The sequence below is a fragment of the Carettochelys insculpta genome, chromosome 9 (genome assembly GCF_033958435.1).
Source record: "Carettochelys insculpta isolate YL-2023 chromosome 9, ASM3395843v1, whole genome shotgun sequence".
In the NCBI taxonomy this organism is placed as follows: Eukaryota; Metazoa; Chordata; order Testudines; family Carettochelyidae; genus Carettochelys; species Carettochelys insculpta.
The window spans coordinates 19,243,295-19,266,361 of NC_134145.1; the positions used below are offsets into that span (position 1 = coordinate 19,243,295).

The window sequence follows — 23,067 nt, forward strand, 5'->3', positions numbered from 1 at the left end:
AAGGTATTAAATGAAGTCCTCAATTGAAACTTTAAAGGGCGCGATCCATAGTCTATGCAGACTGAAGGATGCCTACTACATTCTAAGTAGGCAGGCTATAGAAAGGTTCTGACTCTATATATTTGAGTAGGCCATGATTCCACCTACTGCTCAGAAAACTGAAGTTATACTGTAAATTATAGAGATATTTATAGATAATTGCCCTTAGTATATCATGAATTCTTATCTGACTAGGCTTTTTGTGCATCTCTTCCTACCATCACTTTGTTCTCCATGTTGAGTTTATGAGGCAATAGAAACTTGCTCATTTAGAGGGAATATGAGACAATTATCTTTCAGAGGAAAGTTGAAACCCTTTCACTAAAATTGTTTCTTTTATCTGCTCATTGACAGTTAGTTTGCAGGCTGGGAAGGAGAGTACACTTTCAGACTTGTATTTTGTGGCTAGTTATAACTCCTTTTTTGATGTGTATGTTGCAGAAGCATGCAACTTCTTCTAGTAGATTTGAGGCTCTGTGAGTGTAAAAAAGAAATTGAGCATTAGCTCTTTTTCACACTAAAATGTAATTTAATTTATTGGAATGAAGGACTAGAAGAGACCTCCTTACGACCATGTCATAGAATTGTTGCTTTAAAGCAGGTCTCTGTCAAATATTTTTCACTAAGTGAGAAATTATTCTACTCTGCGGTTAAGCTTTAAGTGGTTGAACATATGTAGTATATGTATCCTTATATCAAATTCATGATGGATATGGCTGATAAAGAAGTGGATGTACTCCTGTGGAGAGGTAGACAGATATGGATATATAAAAGACACTTGGAATTCAGTGGGGCTGCTTGCTGACTAGAGGACAATAAATAAAGTTAGTGGGCAAGATTCTGTTTACTATTGAGCTGTGCAGTAGTTTCCCACTGTAGCTTCATGATCCTATTACACTTTTCCATCCAGCCCCCATTCCTTCCTTTTGTTTGCACTCATTTGCTGCATGTTTCTTCAAATAAGATTGTAATCTCTTCAGGGCAGAGACCACCACAACACAGGGGTTCAGGATAAGACTGCAGCACAAATATTTATCTCAGCACCACCACAGTACAAATAATAATTATTAAAAGTAGCCATTTATACTGGTTTAAATCTGGAATAACTGTGCTGACTTCACCAGGGTGACTGTGATCAAAATCTGAGAGATTAGGGCTACATCTACACTAGGACACTATGTCGAAGTAGCCTATTTCGAAGTAAGAACATCGAAATAGGCTACTTCTACAATTATCGTCTACGTGTCCTCCAGGGCTGGTGATGTCGATGTTCAACGTCGAAGTAGCACCAGGGAACATTGAAAGGAGCTGCCCCGGAAGGAAATGCAGAGCGTCCGCACACAGAAGCCCCCTCATTCGAAATAAAGGGGCCAAGAAAGCCCACGGACAGGGTCACAGAGCAGACTAGCCCTTCCGGGGCAGCTGCAAGCCGCTCCCTTAAAGGGCCCCTCCCAGACACACCCGGCCTGCACTGCATGAGCAGCCCTGCATTGGTGATACAAGCCTCGCAGACCTCGAGCCCGCAGACATGGACGTCCAACAGCAGCTGGAAGCCCTCCAAGCCGCCTCCCGCGGAGCAGGCACCCTTCTAGATGCTGCCTGGGCAGCCACCCAGCAGCTGTTGGAATGGGAGCCCGCCCCAGGGGCACCAGGATAGGTCCCAGACCATTGGGCCCTCCTGCTCCCCCCCCCCGCAGGGTGCCCTGCCGACTCTGGAGCTACCCTTCCAGCACCAAGTGGTGGGAGCACCTGGTTATGGGGAAATGGAATGATGAACAGTGGCTGCGGAACTTCCACATGAGCCGACAGACCTTCATGGAGCTCTGCCAGTGGCTCACCCCCGCACTCAGGCACCAGGACTCCCAGATGTGGCGCGCCCTCCCCATCGAGAAGAGGGTCGCAATAGCTGTCTGGAAGCTGGCCACTCAAGACAGCTACCGCTCCATGGGCCAGCAGTTTGGAGTGGGAAAGGCCACAGTCGGGGCTGTCCTGATGCAGGTAAGGAGGCCTGGGTCTGAACCCCCTGGGGAGGGGGACCCGGGTGAGGGGGGCCTGGGTGAGGGGGTCACACTCTGCAAACCCTCACAGGCACTCATGTTCCCTCTCCACAGGTGGTGCGTGCACTCAATGCCCTGCTGCTGAAGAGAGTCATCCAAGCTGGGGACCTGGACGCAGCCGTCGAGGGATTCACTGCCATGGGATTCCCCAACTGCTTTGGAGCCCTCGATGGGACCCACATCCCCACCTGCGCCCCAGACCACAGTGGTGGCCGCTATATCAACAGGAAGGACTACCACTCTGTGGTCCTGCAGGCCATGGTGGATGGCCGTGGCCGCTTCCAGGACATATATGTGGGATGGCCCGGCTGTACCCATGATGCATGCGTTTTCCGGAATTTGGGACTATGCCACCAACTGCAGGCGGGGACCTACATCCCCCAGAGGGAGATTCCTTTGGGGGATACCACCCCCATACCCCTCTGCATTGTGGGGGATGCAGCCCACCCCCTCCAGCCCTGGCTTATGCGGCCCTATACAGGCCACCTCAGTGCTAGCTAGGAGCGCTACAACGCCCAACTCAACCATGCCTGCCAAGCGGTCGAGCAAGCCTTTGGGCGCCTGAAGGGCAGCTGGCGTTGCCTCCTGGCACTCCTAGACCTGGGCCTCCAAAACATCCCCCAGGTTGTGGGTGCCTGCTGCATGCTCCACAAACTGGTGGAAAGCAAGGGGGAGGCCTTTGTGCAGGGCTGGGCACTGGAAGCTAGAGCAGCCTACCCCCAGCCAGCCGCTGCCCTGAGCCCCCAGGCCCACCAGGATGGGGTCCGGGTCCGGGAGGCCCTGAGGGAATGCTTTGACCAGGGGGCCTAGTGAGTGACACCCAGGCCATCCCTGCACCCCACCCCACCCCCCACCCGCACCAAAAGCACACGGGGCACAGGTTTTTTGAAAAATAAAACTGTCATCATTTAAATAACCAAAATTTTCGCCTCTTTTCAGCATATATAAACCAAATAAAACAGAATAATTGAAAATAACTATATACAGGTGGGGACATGTATAATAAACTATGTATAGGGGGTCAACTATAAATAACTATATACAAGGGCAGGGACAACTATATACTGGGGGGAGACGTGGGCAGGCCACACATCGGCCCATCATTCTGGGGCGGGGGTGGAAGGGCACGACCCCTGCTGCGTTCGGGTGGCCGGTCCCCCCTGAGCTGGGGTCCCTGGCGAGGCCAGCTGGGGGCCGGGAGGATGGGGAGGTATGGCCGAGGCGGGTCCTCGGCCCAGTCATTGTCCGCGGGTGGCTCCTGCCCTGCGGAGCTGGTGGGTGGGGCAGCAGGCGGGAGATCAGGCGGGGCAGTGGGGAGGGCAGCACGGAGGACATCGGGGGGGACAGACGGGCCACCAGCTCCTCAAAGGTGTTGGCCACCCGGTTGAAGGTGGCCATAAACTCCCGCCAGGCCTCCCGGGGCCAAGCGGCCTCCCACTCCTCAAATTGGAGTCTCTGCTCCATGATGTCCGCCTGCCGCCGGAGGGCAGCAGCCCCCTCTGGGTCATGTGTGCTGTGGCGGTGGCCCCAGCGGGGGTGGGCCTGTCCTGGTGCAGGCGGCGACCCCGAGCGTTGGTGGTCCAGTGGTCTCGGGGGGCTGTCTGGGACCATGGATGGTGCGGCTGCAGAAATAGGGGGAAAGGGGGAAGGGAGGCCGTGAGTACCCAGCCGTGACCCGTGGCCCACCCCCCCATCCCCACAAGGGCCTGTGGTCCCCCCCATCCCCCTTGGTGCGTGCAGTGATCCTGTGGGTGGCCCCTTCCAGTGGTCCGCCCCTCTCACCTTCCACCAGGGGTGGGGCATGGCGCTGTCCATGGGTGGAGGTGCTGCTGGGCACTGGTGGCTGTGGCAGCATCCCTGGGCCGTGGTCTGCATGGGCCATGGCAGGCTGGGGTCTTGTGGGGATGTGGGGGGCCCCCAATCAAGTGGTGCCCCCGCCACATGCTCAGGGGGTCTGTGCCCTGAGGAGTACGTACCCGACGGTGCACTGCCAGGATCAGGAGTGGCCCATCTAGCGGACATCCGGCTGGAGCTGTGGGATGGGGTGTCCAGCACGAGCTCCCCACTCCTCGCTGGACCATTCAGTGGCCGGGGTGGAGGGTCCCGTCTCTAGCCCAGGGGGTGCAGGGCTGGCCTCTGGACTCGACCCTGGCTCTGAGGCCTGCTGGGTCTCGTCGGCTGTGGTGTCAAGGGTGGCTGGAGGGGAGGTGGTGCCCCGGGGACCCAGGATGGCCCTGAGCTCCCGGTAATAGGGGCAAGTGGTGGGGGGAGCCCCAGACTGGCTGGCCAAGTCCCAGGCCCGGGTGTAACCCTGCCGCAACTCCTTGACCTTACTCCTAACAAGGTCAGGAGTGTGGGCAGGGTGACCCCGGGCAGCCAGTCCCTCGGCTAGCTGGGTGAACGCCTCTGCGTTCTGCCGCTTGCTCCCCATGATATGCAGCACCTCCTCCTCACCCCAGAACCCCAGCAGGTCACAGAGCTCAGAGTCAGTCCAGGAGGGGCCCCGCTTCCCAACCCGCCAGCTGGAGGCCTGGGAGCTCTGGGATGGCCCAGAGAGGGAGCTCTGGGGGCACTCAGGAGGCTGGCTCACACCATCGTGTCCGTCTGGCCTGTGCAGGGGCACCTTGTGGCACGGCTGCTGCCTGCACGGTGTCAGCTTCCTGCTACGGGGTTTCCAGGTCCGTACAGCTTTAATAACTGCTGGGCACAGAGATCATAGAGCCCCACAGGGGCTGGACAGCCTGTCTCCGCCTAACAGCTGATTGCCGCCATGGCGGACCCTGCTATTTCGAAGTAGCGGGACGCGGATCGTCTATACGTACCCTACTTCGACGTTGAACATCGAAGTAGGGCACTATTCCCGTCTTCGGATAGGAATAGCGATTTCGACATCTCGCCGCTTAACATCGATTTGAACATCGAAATAGCACACGGCGCGTGTAGACACGATGAGTGCTATTTCGACGTTGTGCCGGCTACTTCGAAGTAGCCAGCTAGTGTAGACGCACCCTAGATGATTTGTAAACAGAATTCAAAGCCCTGTGGAATTCTTCTCTGACTTCAGTGTGCTTTGGATCAGGCCTCATGTGCAATATCTATAGCAGGGGTGGCCAACCTGCAGCTCTTTCAGCAGTGAAATGTGGCTGCTGCTTGGCGCTGCCCACCTGGAGTGCTTACCACTGCTCTACGCACATGCACCACCTCAGTGTTTGAAGGGAGAAGCACATGGAGGCAGCCCCAGTGAGTTGCCAGTACTGGGTTAGAGCTGGGGGATGGGAGGAGGCTGGGGTGTCTGGCTAGGGACGGGAGAAGAAGATTGTGTTAAATCGGGGAGCTTCAGGTGCCTGGCTCTGGGGGGAGGGGAGGGTACACTGGGTTAGAGCAGGAGGACTGGGAGTGCCTGGTTTGTGGTGGGGGGTGTGGCATTGAACCATGTGTTTATATATTTATTTTTATCTATCTGTCTATCTAGGTATTTTTAGATAGCTCAATCGATAGATTAAAAATAAATAAGTAACATATGGCTTTTTGTGCTCTATCTACAGGTATTTTGGCTCTTAGCCTCTAACTGGTTGGCCATCCCTGCTCTAGAATGATAGCAGTTTGCTTTATCTTGTACAGTTTAAGATCCCAACTACTTGAAGGGAGGGAGATATGTTAGTATGTTTCCTTTCAGTAAATACCTGTCCTAGGTAGTTATATTTTTAAAGAGTCTGAAGCTACACTTATGAGCGATGGTGAAGCAGTCATAATGTAAGTCTTTCTTTTTATCCAGAGAGTTGCTTAGCTCCAGGAGATATGTGCTTTTCTAGTTGAAACACTTAGGAATCACGAGACATATCATGTTAGCAAAACCAGAGACAGCGCATTTCTGGTTCCCATCTGAGAATCCAGTTCATAATTTCCCTATGATCTTGACTCAGACTAAAAGGAAGTTTTAACTTCGTTTAGTAAAACAAGAGCGAAGCATCCTTCCCTTTAGCCACTAACTGAAGTCAGCCACTCATCTAGTACTCCCATAAAGCTTCTGTGTGATTCTGTCCCATTTACCATTCTTCTAAGAAGAAAAACCTGCAATCCTAACTGTATTTGGGGCAGTGCTGCCTCGTGGGAAAGAAAGTTGCTCAGAGATCTCCCCCGTATTCCTGCCCTCAGTGCTTTGCCTAAGGTTTACTTCCTCGATTTGTTTCTTTTTCACTTTACTTGAAAAGACTGGTGCTTGTTTCTTCCTTCTGAGAAAAAGTGACTGAAGCAAGTCTCACTTAATGACACTTTTAAGAAATAATCTAAAATGATATCACTTTAGTCAAGAAATGCTGTGATGAGTAATGCTTAGGAGAAAAAGCTTACAAGGGACTGTTTTTATTAGCCTGCTATTTGAATGCACATACATGCAGCTGAGGCTGTCAGAGAGCATTCCTCCCACACCCCCTTTTTAGAGGAAGTTTATTGATGTATTACTGACGTCTCATCTTCAAAGCCAAAAAAAAAAAAAAAAGCCCAGCCATTGAAAGGAGGGACGTATGGTGATTTGTTCTCCTCCTGGACAGTGGAGCAGAAGTACTCAGACCGCATGATGAAGGAGCATTGTACCACATACAGTAGTTCTGCCTCCAGCTGTGTCAGTGACTCTACCATGGAAAGTCTGCAGCCGCTCAAGCCTAACTACATGTCTATGTGTTTGTTTGCAGAAGAATCTTACCAAAAATTAGCAATGGAAACTCTGGAAGAATTAGACTGGTGTTTAGATCAACTTGAAACTATTCAGACTTACCGATCAGTCAGTGAGATGGCATCTAACAAGGTAAGCCATAGGATAACTTCTTCCTGAAACATCAAAGCCTAAAAATGAAGAGCGTAGACTCTGTAATGTAAGAGAAGAATTGCATCTGTATATGATTGGATCTACCAGCACTCACCATGTATATCTGACAAAGTTAATTTAAACACTTCTGGTAGTTTTTCACAGTATTTTTTAATGAATGTGAACTTTAAATGCTTTGAACTATTTGTCTCCTTATGCTCTTTTAAGAATTAAAAAATGCAAGTGGTAGAAGAGAGTACAGGCTCTCCATCAGAATATATTTACGTGGTGAAATTCATATTTGCATCTAATGATATAATCCAGTGGACCTTAGGTACATTTTATACAGCTAGAAGTAGGATGGAAAATAAAAATAATGTTACCTATATAAAAACTTATAAATTGGAGAAAATTTGTCGTAGAAAACCAGAACCAGGAAAACATTTAGTATTCTGTACATTCAGAATTACAACACAATCAGTATAGAAAAATCACGTAATTACACTGATATTTATTTATCAGAAATGTAAAAGGTGGCTTCCCTGTGGAAAAAATACTACCGCTAGTGCTCACTGAAATGTAACTAAACAGATGATCCAGTTGGGGAAATTAACGTGGCTTATCAGTAAAGCATGGCACATGCTAAACATTGAAGGATAGTGTTTTCCTGCAACTGTCTCTTTCCCTAAGCATTTGATTTGTGCAGTTTTATTTTTAATATTATGAGTTGACAGCATGTGATCAGCATGGGTAGTGTTTGGTGTCCTAAGCCTGGGACCTGCGTATGAGTGCTTTCGTCAAAAGGCTGCTTTGGGGGCAAAGGGAGAAGCAAGAGAATTTGAGTTTTCATACAGGGAGTAAAATTATGCTAAAATAATTCAAGAAAAAAAATCCCCAAATAAACTTTATGCTGAAGGTAGGAGGGAGGGGGAATTAAGTGGGGAGAAGATTCAGCAGAGTGTAGAAGAGGTATAAAGGGGAAAAAATACAGCTAAAGCCCTGAATACCCAGCCTCCCACCTTCCAGCCAGAGAACTGGTGATGAGCTTCTGTGAAGAACCCATCAAAGTCAATCCTTAATTGGCCAGGGGTTATTGTTGATTGACGTAAGGCACTCCCTGGGGCTATAGGCCCCACCTTTGCAGTGTTCCTCCTTGCCATTGGCCAAATGAGCACTTGAGTGGCATCTGAGGATTCAGATCTCTTGCTGAGGACAGCGCAAAATGCCTTTGCACCAGCCACATAGTCAGACTCTCACCTAAGCTCACGCAATCTTACAGTTGCAAGTATTGCTGCTCCAAATTCAATATTTATGCCCCTACTTTTATGCAGTATATTCACCTATATGTTATCTGATCAAGCAAATATGTATAGTTTCTGAAATGTGTGTGCTCTGTCTCCTTATAAAGGTCAGACATCATGTATTATTTTCATATCTTTGCATTAGCCCTCATGATTAGACCCAGTTTTACCTCTGTGCCACACAAATCCAGGGTTGTTGGTTTGTGCTTTTTTTTTTCTCCCCTAACTGGAAATAAATTATGCCAAAAATGCTGAATCATAAACTGTGATTCTATAATCCCAGGTCATTTCAAACTTCTTCCTCACTAGTTCATACTAGTACTTGCTAAAGCATAGAACATAGCACAAGAATACAAGTTCAATAGGGCTAACTTGTAAGAAAAGATTGTAATTTTTATCAGCTTCTGTGAGAAACAGATCTAATCATTAGTAAGGCTTTAACCTGCTAAGAAAATAGTACCTCATACATGGGCAGAGATTTTCTACTACATTTGGAGTCTTATAAGTGAAAAGCTCTGATTAATAATTCAGCCATTGTATAACTGATAAAAAATATTATTTTACCATGTGTAATATTAGTGTTCATTGCTTAGATTCAACTTTCTTTAAACTTTGCTTATTCATATACCTGAACTAAAATGTGTTTGTATGTGTTCTGGTCAGATTCCAAGAGTCATTTCCAGCTATGAAAGAATAACATTTTTGGTTTGCAGCTGATTCTTTTTTTTAACTTGCCAGTAACGAATGTCTAAACTGGTGATAAATGTCTCATGATTTTGTGTGATTCTGGCAAGTGTTTTCTCATGTCACACAAGAAAATTATTTCAAGTGAACTGTGCAGTCTGAAAACATTTCAGCATGGAAGTAAATTGTGTTGAGGTTTTAAGAGCCTGCTTAGAAACAGTCTCAAAGTGTTTGTGAGTTTGTTGTCCACTTTTCCATCCTGTGAAGTATCTGACTAGACTGTCTTACTTGAATCAAAAGCTTTTAAGCAGGGCATTGGTAAACAACAAAACTGTTAGATGTTTTGAAAACAGGACACTTAGGCTCCACATTATTAAAGAAGAACGGAAAGAGAAACAGTATAGCAAGGAAGAAAGCAAATAGACTCAGCATGATCCCAAGCACAAGAACAGTATAAACAGTGACCTATCTTCCTGACCTCTGCTATTGCTGAGTTCCTGGCCCTGTGCCACTAAAGCCAAACTACGTCATTTGAGAACGATAGTAGGCATGGCACAGCTGTTGCAAGTGTGACTCGAATTTCCTGTCTCCTTCCTGACCAACGTAGTTTTAAAATTACAGAGTTGCAGCAACAGCAGACAGAGAGGGAGGCTCTCTGAATACGTGTTTGCCGCACAGTTCTCAGAACTCTGTTACAAAGAGCATTTGGGGTGGAGGGAAGCCATATGCAGCAGCATCGTGGTCATAAAGAGTCTGCCACCAATGTGAATTAATTACTCAAGGAAAGTGAAAAACTGTGTGCCTGAAACTGGCCAGAAACTAACTGCCTGCAGCCTGCTTTGAGGCTAATAGGAGTAGAGGCTGCAAAGCCCAGGATTGAACCGAGCATAGAATTATTGCAGTAGGGCACGTGCTGGCATCTGAGTATTCCCTCACTACATAAACTATTTACCACACATCTTTACCAATGCACCTAGTCTTAAAATCCAAATATCCCAGGCCCCTTGCTATTCCAGTCCAGAGCCTTCAGGAAGCATGCTGCCTATGGTGCCTAATATAGTGGTGGTTTTGCAATGTGGACAAGTGGGAAATCAGATTTTAAAAAATGATTAACATTCCAAAATTAGAAAGAGAGCAGCACTGACGAGAGCTACCATATATCCGAAGTAAGTTTCTCTTCCACCTTGCCTTAATCGCTGCCCTTTGGCCCTGGCCTCATTCCCTAGGGATTCTCTAAACCATGTGTGTGGAAAGGTACAGAATACTGCAAAGACGGAGTTAATTATTTATGTAAAATGCTAACAAGTTTTTACCTTGACCATATGGTTTCAACTTTGAAATAAAGCTAAATTACTGATAGTCGTATGTGGGTATTAAATGGTAATCTCTATTATACTTTCTTACATTATTGTAAGATATGACTACCAGTCTTCATTTAATGGCCTTTCCAGCTCATGCCTAGGCAAATACTGACTCTTTGGAGATTTGTGAGTGATGGACCACCTGATTTAACAGCCCCCAATGTTGCATTTGGCATTATGCAGCTGTTTACAGCCTCATCTTTTATGGAGGCAGAATCAAAGGTCTCTAGAGCATTTGAGCTCTATGGAGCAAGGTTCATGGACACATGCTTGGTTCATCCCCAAATTGTAAAGCAGGGGTAACTAATTCTCTAGCTGACCACCTATCTGTCTCTTAATTTTCCAGCTGTCAGCATAAAGGGTTTCTAAGGCCTTAAGGTCATAGACGCTAGGGGCAGAAAAGATATTTCACATTACTTATAAGAGTAGGATGTAGTCCTTCTACTGAGACCACTGACAGGGAGAGTGAAATCTCTGTTCTACAACTTTAGCTGGTTTTTAGCACATGGCTTTAGTCTGTAAGGTCGCAGTTTCACTCCGTCCTGACAATGACATGTGTCCATCGGCCTTATGTGTTGTATCATATCAGATACAAAATTAGTACCTCAGTGGATCTGAGCAGCGGGTGAATACATCCACCGCATAGCACAGCTTTTTGAGGTCCATATAATAGCCTCTGCACCTAGCCTGTGCAATTTTGCAGTGGATAGATAGTCAGAGCTGGCTGGAAAGTAAAATTTCTGTTTCACCAAAAAAGATTTTGACAACTTATTTTGTATCCCAGATTTTTTCACAAAAAAGTGAGAGTGACCAAGAGTGCCCCATGATAGCCAAATTCCTCTCCAGGTATCAGTCTCCCAACCCTGGGAAAGAGTCATAATCATCAGGCTTTAGAGGCAGTCACTGTCTCAATCTATCCTATTGGAGCTTGACTTTGTATAAATAAATAGCCCCCGCGCCAGAGAAAGACTGACTCACTCTTACTGTATAGCAGGGGTGAGCAAACTTTTTATGTTGGGCCCCACTTTTCATCCCTGTAATTAGTAGGGCCTTCTCCCACCCTGTCTAATGTAATCCAAACTGATGGAAATTTTGCTCATGTTCGTATGGAATAAAACAAAACAATAGCAAAAAACAACCCTTTCAGCATGTGTAAGATGGTAAGGCTGTGTCTACACGGGCAAGAACTTCAGAAGAGCCATGCTAACGTAGCGTATAGAGTGTAAAAACTTTACTAATCAGTATATTAGTGTGAATGCACATATATAAAAATAGTAACGTATTTCAATGTTTGAATGACATGGATGAGCCTGAGACCTAGCATCTGCTCATGCTGTGTCCTACCCATGAAGTTCCACCCCCATACATTTTGTACACCTCTGCTTTATAGGTCACCTGGCTCTGGGAGACCCATGTTCAAGTCCCTGCTGTGAATCCAACAGAGCACCTTCTCTCTTGGTTTTGGGAAGGGTCTTCTGGCCGTGTGTGGAATTTCTGGTCAAAATCAGTAAGGCTACGGCTACACTACAGAGATCTTTTGAAAGAAGCCCTTCCGTAAGAACTTCTTTTGAAAGAGTGTGTCCACATGCAAAAAAGGTGGATCAAAAGAGTGATCTGCTCTTTCGGAAAAGAGCGTCCACACAGCCCCTACTCTTTCAAAAGAATGGGCCAGGGCTCAAAAATCAGGCCCCAAGAGGACTGCCCTTTTGATAAAAAGGGACTGCGAAGCATCTACATGCTTTTTTTTAAAGAAGCTTTCGCTAGGGGGCGCTCGTTCTGAAACCAGAAAGGAAGAGTGATTTTAAAAGGAGTGCCACATTCTTTCGATTTACTTTCGAAAGAACGCTTTTTGTATGTAGACGTTCCATGGGATCTTTCGAAAGAGCCCCCTTCTTTTGAAAAATCTTTCAAAAGAAGTTGGTAGTGTAGACATAGCCTAAGAATCTAAGTACAGAATAGCCATTAGTTTGTTGGTTAGGGGATTAACGTTTCCAGCTCGTAATCTGAATCAGGCAGAGCCTGAGTCTACCATGTCCAGGTGAGTCTGTTCTGGTATGGCTATCATCTGAAGAAGTGGGTCTGTCCCACGAAAGCTCATCACCTAATAAATTATTTTGTTAGTCTTTTAAAGTGCTACTGGACTGCTTTTTTGTTTTGATGTCCAGGTGAATGAATTGCCCTAGCCACTTGGATAGTGGCTATTCTCACGCTACACTAGGTCAGAAATTGCATCCTTAACCTGAGAAACCTTCCCAATGAAAGTGTTGCTGGAACCACTGTTTTCATAGAAAGTTTACTTTTGACAGCTTGGCATTTTCCAATGAAGACATTTTGTCTGAAAGTTCCTACCCTGCTCTATAAATAATGTAATTCATTACTTTCAGGAATGGCTCAGTGCTGCTAGAAGTACTCAGATGTAACACCCAAGATAAAATAACAGTCCAATAGCACTGTAAAAACTAACAATATAATTTATTAGGTGATGAGTATTGTGGGACAGACCCACTTCTTCAGATCTTGTTTGTCTCACCTGGATTTAGAAAACTCAGCTGTGAAAGAAGTCTCCTGTAGAAGAGTGTGTATGGGGGTGAGAGAGAGGAAAACAGAATTAAATCCTCCAGGCAGATACATTTTTGACCATGACTTTATACACGTATTTGCTGGTGAGACAGCTCATCAAACCATTGTCTTTGTTCTTTTGCAAGAAAGCCCCTGACATAAACATGACTCTTCCACTTCACCACTATTTCAAAGGATGTTCCAATAAAAATAAAAAAAAAAAAGAGGGAGAGACCAGCAAGTCCACACCTAACTGTCAGCAACTAAATAAATCTGAGGACGCTAATGTAAACTTTGGCAGTCCACATCAAGCAGTTTAACATTGCTCAGGGCAGCATGCCAAGGGTCTATGTGCCTTGCTGCACAGCTTCCACATTAGCATTTGTTTTGTGAGTCTGCCAGCTATCAATCTTGCCCACTTCGTACGTGATGTTTCCCTTAACTGGTGCCAAACTGTTTAGTCTTTTGGTTACTTTACTGTAACTTCCTTTGTTTAATATGCTTTAAAATAGCCAAGTTGCTTACAAAGAGAGGCTTGTTAAGTTAACCAACAGTTAGCAAGACAAAGAGACTTCCATGTCTTTTGTTTTTATAAGCAGGTATAAGTAGGTGTGATTCATGGAATTCCACACATCAGTTCCTGATGGGTTATTTGGTACTCCCTTCTCCTGGCTGCAGCTGTTCAGCGACTGTCATTAAGGAAACAAAGACTGTAATCAAGGATTTAGGGGAACTCGTGAAGTGCAAGTTAGCTGATCTTCAGCAGCTATTAGAAGTGTAGTGTAATTGCGGTTAAAGACCTTGAAGGCTTTCTGAAATGCATGGCGCCTTTGTAAAGTAGAATGCAAACATACCCTCTTGTTGTTAGCTGATTCTTGACCTTACAGTTTTTGGAACTTGCTAAAGTTGTTAAATCGTTGTGCTTGATGGAAAATGTGGTAGAGGCTGTTTACACGTAAGGGTGGGGGCTATTCATCTGATGTATGTTTGAATGTTAGTCATCTTACTCAGGTTTCAAGAGAGTGGCTTCATCTAGGACAGGGAAAATAGGCACTGCATTTTCTGAAGATTGCAAATTACAAACATTACATCTGAGATTTAGCTTTTGAACAGTGTGGGATTTTAATGCTGCCAGGACAAGGCTGGCAGGGGCTAGAGCTTGTTGGGAATTTTTTAACAAATTTATGAGGGGAGGGGGGAGTTCAGAAAATGCTGTGTCAAATTGGATTCCCCTCCCCCCAGTGGGACTGGATTATTTTCAATTACATTTTTTTTCAACTAAAATGTTTTGAAATTGTGGAAACTAAATATTTTGACATTTTTAGAAATATTCTGGTTTTCTGATTCAAAATTAAGTTACAAATATTTTTTTTAAATGGTTGCAGTTGAGCCAAACTTTTTTGTTTGTGGTTTTTGAACATTTTTCAGACTGACTTCTTCATCCCAGTTCAGAGCAGCACAATATTTCGATATCAAAATGTGTCACAGTATGCATAAACCATTACCCACCAAGCAGGACTTGATGTAAAAGTTTCACAATGAACTAGTTCACAATGAACTATTGCTTATTTTCTCATTTTTGCCATACAATTATAAAATAAGTGGAATATAAACACTGTACTTTCATTTCATTGTATATAGATGAAGTATGAACAAGTCATTGTCCATATGAAATTTTAGTTTGTACTGAACTCAATAGTGATTTTTATGTAGCCTGTTGTAAAAATAGGCATACTGACTGCACCCTTGTCTCCCTAGCAGATGAGCATCTGGGCCAGAAGCCTCACTCCCCAAGACTCTTATAGTCGTGTAGCTTTTCCAGGAAGTACAGTTAGCTGCGGTGGCAGACGGGGATGGATCCCTTCAGTACCTCAGGAAGCCAAACAAAGTCCCTTAAAATAAAGATCTACTCACAATGGAGTGTATTTTATTCTCTTTGGGCAGTAATGGCCATGAGAAAGATAGCTAAACGGGGGAAAATGACTAAGTGGAGAGATCTGCCACAGTTTAAAGACAAGAAGGTAGAAGACCTCGGTGTACCCCGTGGGCTACAGATAGCCTGGATGAGACCCCTGGTCTAAACCCTCTCAAAGTTCAGAGATGTTCAAATTTGAGAAATAGGTCTGTGCCGTCCTTGTTTACACAACATAGAGAAAAAGCAGTCAAGTAGCACTTTAAAGACTAGCAAAATAGTTTATTAGGTGAGCTTTCATGGGACAGACCCACTTCTTCAGACCATAGCCAGACGAGAACAGACTCAATATTTAAGACACAGAGAACCAAAAACACTAAGCAAGGAGGACAAATCAGAAAAAGATAATCAAGGTGAGCAAATCAGAGAGTGGAGGGGTGGGGGGGAAGGTTAAGAATTAGATTGAGCCAAGTAATTCTTGACCTTCCCCCCCCACCCCTCCACTCTCTGATTTGCTCACCTTGATTATCTTTTTCTGATTTGTCCTCCTTGCTTACTGTTTTTGGTTCTCTGTGTCTTAAATATTGAGTCTGTTCTGGTCTGGCTATGGTCTGAAGAAGTGGGTCTGTCCCACGAAAACTCACCTAATGAACTATTTTGCTAGTCTTTAAAGTGCTACTTGACTGCTTTTTGTTTTGATAGTGTACAAACTAGCACGGCTTCCTCTCTGTTACCATAGAGAAAAACTAATCACAGAACTCAGATCATCATCATATGCATACTATGAAAAACTATCCCTCAATTTCAGCAATCTACTTTACCACTTCACACTCTGAAATCTTCTTCTTCTCTCCTTTGTTCTCTGAAATTAATAGTTATAATCAAAGTTGATGATTCTAAATCACATGTATGTAGTAATAGTCTAGAGGAACCAGTGTATGTAATACTCGGTATGTAAATTTGACAGCCTGGTGCTTTGGCCTTGCCATCGCTGATGAGTTTGGCACAATCTCTTAAAAAAATCTGGGCTGTGTGGTTTGTTTGGAAGTCTTCATTCTCAGACATTTCAATCATGCTGTGTAGGGTGTGGCTTAAGTAAATAGTTGCTCCCAGGCAGCTTCAAGAAGCCAATAAAGATTTGAGGGCAGGACTAAAAAGCAAATAAATGTTAAAAGGAGAGGCCTGGCCGGAATGTGATTGAAGTGAGGTGACTGAACATGGCCAGTAACTTAGAGAAAATTCAGTCCCATGTCCAATTTGTGTGATTCTGATTCTGATCTCAGGCTAATTTTATACAAGTGTAAGCCAATTGTGGACGTCTCAAGCCAGCTCTCAGTAGGGCATATAGGAAACAGAGCAGTGTTGGGTTAGCACAGGAAAATTAGATGTTTTTTGAGGCCCACTTAAATACAATGTCTTAGAGAGAGAAATTGCTCTGCCTAGCCTGCGGTGAGCAATAGGTTGGTTTTTTTGGGGGGGTGGGGGGGCATTTCAAAATTTGGAAAGTGGGTAAAGGCTACTTTCTTCCATGGTATTAAAGGAGCAGGTACAGAGGTGCAGGAGGAGGTGTAGGTCTGGGGGCGACTTTGCATGAAGGAGGGGGTTGTGGCCTAGACAGGGGATTAGGGTGCGGGAGTGCAGAGGGTTTGGGTTTTGGACTAGGGCAGGAGTACAGGTCGGGGGGACAGACGGTTGGAGAGAGAGTGTGTGCGGGGGTGCCAGTTACAGGCTCTGGCTGGGAGATACATTCCGTAGGCTACTCCCAGCTATCAGCCCAGCAGGTGGCACCTCTGCAGTCACTCAGAGCATTTAGCTGAAGGGGCCATGTAGATCTCATGCCCCTTGAAGCAGGGTAGGGAGGCTGGGGGCTGCATTGCCTGCACCACAAGCATATGGCCCAGGCAGCTGCTATTGGCTCATTTCCCCAGATTGTGTATGTGGTATGTAGAGATGCATGTTACCCTGCAGCTGGCCACTTCGAGCAGTGTGCAAGGCATGAGGGTCCTGCTGGTCTGTGTGATGATGATAGGCTGGATTTGGTGGTTTGGCAGTCTGGACTTTGCCTGCCCCTCACCCAGCCTTTGCTGTGTTTTTTTTTTTTAACTTTTTTAACCAATTGCTTTTGTAGTGCACCTGGGTAAATACTGCACACACAATATTCCGTAAATTATTTGTCTAGCTCTGTGTTGGAATATTTTTTCATTACAATGTATTTACATTCATTAGTACAATCCATATGTTTTAGATGGCAGTATTAGGGCATTTTCATTTTGGGAGGACCAGGTGCCACTGTTTTTCATGTAGTATTTTAAGAGGTACAACACTATGTCTTACTGAGCTTTATTTACACTTTATGCCTCATCTTACAAAGCAAACAAGCTTTTGCTGCTTAAGAGGTTCCAGAGTTTTTCTCATGCACATCTTTGAAACGCCATTCCAGGTCCAGAATTATTTTAATTTCCCAGAGATAGTTTTCCTACCTTGTGAAAGCCTTGTGAAGTTGCTTAAATAAAGAGTGCAGGATATGAATCACAGATTTCAATTTAATTTAAATTCTAGGTATATACATTTCACAACGGCAACTTTCTCATTTTCACACTCCCTCATTAAATGATAAACACACTTGCCTCTTGGTCACCTTTCTAAAGAAGTAGGATCCTAGTGAGTAAAATTTACATAAAAGATACGCATGCTGTGCCACTTCTCCCTGGTTCGTCTCTTGGGAATAGCTTTGGAGAAAAGCTTTAAGTCCTTTCCTATCTAAAAGGATTGTTCAGTAAGAGGATGAAAAGTGTCATGAAGCCTGAATACATCTTGTAATTGGAGACCCATTGAGGAAAGAACACTCTGACAATCAAGCATTAGGACCTATAATATTCCATTCACTGCTACAGGTACAGAGATTAAAGGTCCTGAGACCTGAGAATAGTGCAGTGTGGGAGGTGGGGAATTCATGAGCAGGCATCATACGGTCCAAGGGCAGCTTCATAAATAGACAGTGAAGAGCAGGGGTGGGGTTTTGGTTTGTGGTTTCTTTTGTGGGCTCTTCCTACTAAATTGGTCAGCTTTCTTTGGCAGCAGTAGCTGGCTTGCATAGGTATGGCTGGTCACAGATTTTGGTATAAGACCTTCCGCCTCCTGGAGCATTGGGTTCTCTCCAGGCCATAAATACCGTCATTTGTGTCAGGCCTCTCTTTAATTAAAATATTCTGTGCCTGTAATCTGGTTGCTTGAGTCATCTAATTATATTTTGCTGTTGCTTCCTGTCATTCAATTCTGACTGGTACTGATCTCTCTTTTGTTTCCTGATCTTTTGTTTTGATTTGTTTTTCTGAGCCAAACTGAGAAACAACTTCATACCCATAGAACACCTTAAAAATACCTTTGGAAAAGCAAGATGTTTATTCAGGAGTAAATAAATGTGCTTCTGCCATTTAAAATTTAATCTAAAGTTTATGACATTGGAGGGAGGTTAGGCAACCATAATTAATTGCCCACTAGTGTGGACAATCACTCCTCACAGGAATGGTGCTATTAATTGTTGGCCCAGACTTGTTGCCACAGAAGTCAAGGTGAATTCTGCTTTTAACTTCACTGGGTGCAGGATTGTGATTTTGGTTAGACTACATGACCATGTCAAGAAAGTTCTTCTAATACACCCAGTCTACTGAGAAAAGCTGTTGTGTTCTGTGTTTCCTTTTACAGTGTAGGAAGCACTTACTGCAGGATGGATGTATAGATAAGACAATAGATATTAATCTCCATTTGAGCTATCATGAGGGTCTTCTTGGACTGTTGTCTTGCTGAGAAATCTGGCCTTTGCAGATTTTGACAGATAAATACTTTTGGCGTCAGACATCCTGTTGAAGGTTTATGTGGTAAGTTAGTGAGTCAGGTTACCAATACAAAGCACTAAGATAACATGCAGAAACAAGTTGTGGTTGTTTTTTAATTCGTCGTTCTTAAACACGTATTTTCACAGATAGGGAAGGGCTAAATGATTCAAATAAAACAGAAACTGGCCTGAACATCCACTCAAGTGAAACTGAAGTTTATAATCAGGAAACTAGCACAACTTTGTGTTTTAAGTACTCAATGCATTCTTTCTAATGATGCACAGTATGAAATTATAAATCTTATCAGTGTTTCTGTTTTATGCTAATCAGAAGAAATGCTACTATTCCAACAGAAATCCTAAATGATACCAGTCAGATATGAAAGCAATGACAGAATGTATCTGCCATTTGTAGCTGTAGGCATAGGTGAGTCTTCAGTGGGAAACCTTTAAGCAGATTTAGCCCTACAGGAATGGCATGTAGTTTCTGAATATGCCAGCAGTCTCATGCATGTGCACCTTATAAATATATGACACATTCGTTTTCAGTATTGGATGGGTAGCTGTGTTAGTCTGGATCTGTAACAGCAACGAAGGGTCCTGTGGCACCTTATAGACTAACAGAAAAGTTTTGAGCATGAGCTTTCGTGAGCACAGACTCACTTCATCAGATGCTGGTCTTGGAAATCTGCAGGGCCAGGTATAAATAAGCCAGAGCAAGGGTGGGGATAACAAGGTTAGCTCAGTCAGCAAGGGTGAGACTTACTACCAGCAGTTGATCTGGAGGTGTGAACACCAAGGGAGGGGAAGCTGCTTCTGTATTTAGCCAGCCATTCGCAGTCTTTGTTTAAGCCAGAGCTGAGGGCATCGAATTTGCAGATGAATTGTAGCTCAGAAGTTTCTCTTTGGAGTCTGGTCCTGAAATTTCTTTGCTGCAGGATAGCTACTTTTAAGTCTGCACTTAAAATTCTGCAGTCTGCACTTGAATTGAATTGAAGTCTGCACTTCAATTCGTTTTCAGGGAAGTCAAAATGGTGGTTTCACCATGACCTTACTTTTTCTTCAACATCAATTGAAGGAGATGTTTTTGGTTGTTAGACCCACCCAATTCTCAAGAGGTGAGTAACAGGAGTGCCAAACCAACTGTGTGAATAGGGAAATTCACACTCTCTTCTAAACAACGATAATTCACAGTGCTGTGCATTCACTCTGCAAGAGCTTGTTCTAGCCTGGTGACTAGTGTTTGCATACACATGCACACACAAAATCTTCAGTGCCAGTTCTGATTCTTTCAGTGCTCCAGTTTTATTATGTGTTTGCAGATTTCAATCAGGTATCTGGAAAAGAGCTAGAAATACACTCACACATTTCAAAGTTCTGACTCTTTAAAGGGAGATGCAAATTTTACTGGTAAAACATTAGTATTAGTTTATCTAGATCAGAGTGATGTTATTACTTTAAGGGAGGAATCACCTGACTTAAGGCAACTTTTTATTTGGGAATTGTGCTGTGAATTTATTATGGATTTTTAAATCATCATAATAAAATTGTGTAAACAAGTCTGCCACGAAATTATTCATTTAACCATTTGCTTGAATATATCAAAGATTAAACAAATCTATCTTGACATTTCATGTTTCAATGTTTTTGATTAAAAAACAAACCCAAGAGAAAACAGAAACCCTCAATATTTTGCATCTTATTAAAAGTAGCTTTTAGCCCATCAAAACTTGATGGGGTGGGAAAGAGAGAGGAAGGAAAGAAAGAATTGCAAAAGCACTGTTATGCAAAAAAGACTGATAGCCAAATATAGTATGTTTACTGATTCCAGCTACTAAAATGATGGATACAAGGGCAATGCAGTTTATAAATATTTTTACATACTGGAGGTTTGCAACTAAATTGTTACATTACAGCAGAGGATGGGAAGTACCCACTTTCTATATGTAAATTCCAAACAAAGGCATTGCACTGTGGTAGCAGTTCCTTGTCTTAAACTTCTGTAAATATATTTAGTTTTTCTGACAATAGGCCAGATAGTAGACTGGTGTAACTTCTTTGATTAAAAAGGAGCTATGCTTATTTACACTATTGAGGATCTGGCCCTGTGTCTTTGTTGTCTCTGTAATGTATTGTGCACAACCCATATGCAGTTATCTGAAGAGCAGTAATAATTATTGAGAGGGATCACAGGGTTAGAATATCAAAGAAAGGGTCGTATGCATTTGGAGGAAAATGTTAAGGATGTGCATACAACACACCCTAGCCTGTGGCCGGGATGCACTATTGCCTGCTTCTCAGCCACCCCTGACGCGTCAGGCTCACTGTTACTGTCTGTGAGCAGGAAAACTCTTTCTGCATGGCTCCTGTTAGTTATTTGTGGCCCTAAATCTGACAAATCCCCTACCCCTGCACAAAGCTAAAGTAAACAGGCTTTGCATGTAGGACAGCTGCGGTAGGTGGAAAGAGACAAACATATCCTCAACTCAGAGCCAAAGGTTGGAGAAGCCCATAACTCACTCTACAACTCTGTACACAGAAGTCAAGGATCTCCTGGCTCCATCCTTTCTGTTGTCCAGCTCACAGACCTCTCATCCCAGACCCATATGAGGAGAACTACCATCATGGAGAGTTGTGGGGTTCCCTCCAGTTTTTCCAGAGCCTGTGCCCCTTGGGCTTTTGCCTGGTACACTCACATAAAGATCTCTCAAGCACTTTCTAACGTGTCCTCAAAGGGAAAAAAAACCACATGTAATTGTAGAAGCAATATGTCAACATTAACTGGGCCAGGAATGAAGCAAAGATTTACATTTTATATAAAGTAAACTACAGATGCTTCACTGTTTTTGAAAATAGCTTCTGAGACTATTACATGAATTATGATGAAGGAAAATATATATAAAAAAAACCATTAGAAAACTGGGTCCTAAATGCCCCAGTGAATACTTCAAAAGTGGTTCCAGTATCAATCAAGGAATGATTCAATTTCTGACTGAGTTAATTTGATTGAAATTACTTTTCAACTCATTACAGAAAAACTCTATATGAGCTGATTGCTTTTTCTCAGCATTGTCCAAATGCATTCAGAACACTGTTCCGAAGATCAGGCACTCCTCACAGTTGCTTGGGGTTTGTAGGTTTTTTTAATTATTTTACTTTTATTTAAATAATGTGTGTTCCTTTTTTAAACTCGACAATTCAGTTGCACCATCTGCAGATAAGAGTATGGGATATGGAAAGGGAGTTCTGTTCTTGATGTTGCCACTGACTCCCCTGTGTGACTCTTACCAAGTCACTTCACCCCATTATGTCTCGATTCTTATCTGTAAAATGAAGATAATAATGCCTTCCTCTGTCAAAATATATTGAGATATCAGATGAAAGGCACTAATAAATGTAAAATGTTGTTAATAATTACAAGGTTACACCAACAACTCTAAATTCATTCACTAGTTCTTTGAAATGTGTAACGTGCTGTTCAAAAACCTACAATACAGAAAATGATTTGTATTTTTTTCATTGCTTGTGTTCATTCTGTTGGTTTTTACCGTTGCTGTCAGATTGTTTTTGCTAAGAAACTATTGAAGAGATACCACCATTCAATGATCTGCAGAGAGAGCAATCTGCATTCTCCTTCCTGGCACTGCAAACAAATGGCATACAACAGAATAGATAGATCTTCTCTGGAGCATGTGACATCAAGTTAAGCTCAAGAAAAATCCAGAGGCACATAAGGCACATAGTTAATATGTGTAGGTAGTAGTTGCTTCTAAATATGATTGAGTGCCCCCATCATGACTCACAGGTTGTAATTTTTTAACAGTGTCATGTTACTGATGAAATTCCGTGAGTAAATTCATAGTCCAGCCCTGTTTAGACCATACATTGCAATGGCACCATTAAAAGTGAAGGAGTAATCCCCTGTATGTAAAAAGGATGATAAACGTCATGGCTGGAGTTGATCATGGTAATGTTTTTAGCAATACTGCTGTACTTCTATCTGGCAAGTCATGTTTACGTTCCTGACCATAAACATGAAGATGATGATGGAATTTGTTTATTTAAAATTGAGTGAACTGGAGATGAATATGGTGCCTACATTTCCATCTGTAAAATGGGAATAATAATACATGGTCCTTTTCTACATTATGGTAACAATGCTGGGAAGCTACATATTTTAACGTTTGCATAGTTCTTTAAGCTCCTCAGCTTGCACTGTTCTATATACATATGTACAAAATAACTATAAAATCACGTTGACACAATCTTGTTGGAAAATCATTTTACAATCATCTGATTATGGTAGTTCTTTAGTGTAGATAAAGGACCCTGATCCAGTAAAACCTTTCAAAACATATTTAACTTGACATTTGCAGGCTGGGAGTACTTCCTTGTTTGTAGTGTTAAGCATGTGCTGAAGTTCTTTGCTGGATTACAGCCAGTGTAAATCTGCAGTTTTCAAGCATTGAGATAGTCAGAAAACAGCTCCTTTTTAGGAGAGCTTTAATTTTCATT

The 23,067-nt window shown here is 43.6% G+C and overlaps 1 protein-coding gene across 2 annotated transcripts in view; it reads left to right on the top strand.

Annotated features, from left to right (window-relative positions):
- The window catches only part of PDE4B (phosphodiesterase 4B), a 327,502-nt gene that overhangs the window by 283,662 nt on the left and 20,773 nt on the right, over window positions 1-23,067 (top strand). For both annotated transcript variants that reach the window (XM_075003394.1, XM_075003395.1), the window contains one exon: window positions 6,788-6,900. In XM_075003394.1, coding sequence (XP_074859495.1) covers window positions 6,788-6,900 — 113 coding nt within the window. The remainder of the gene's footprint in view (window positions 1-6,787; window positions 6,901-23,067) is intronic.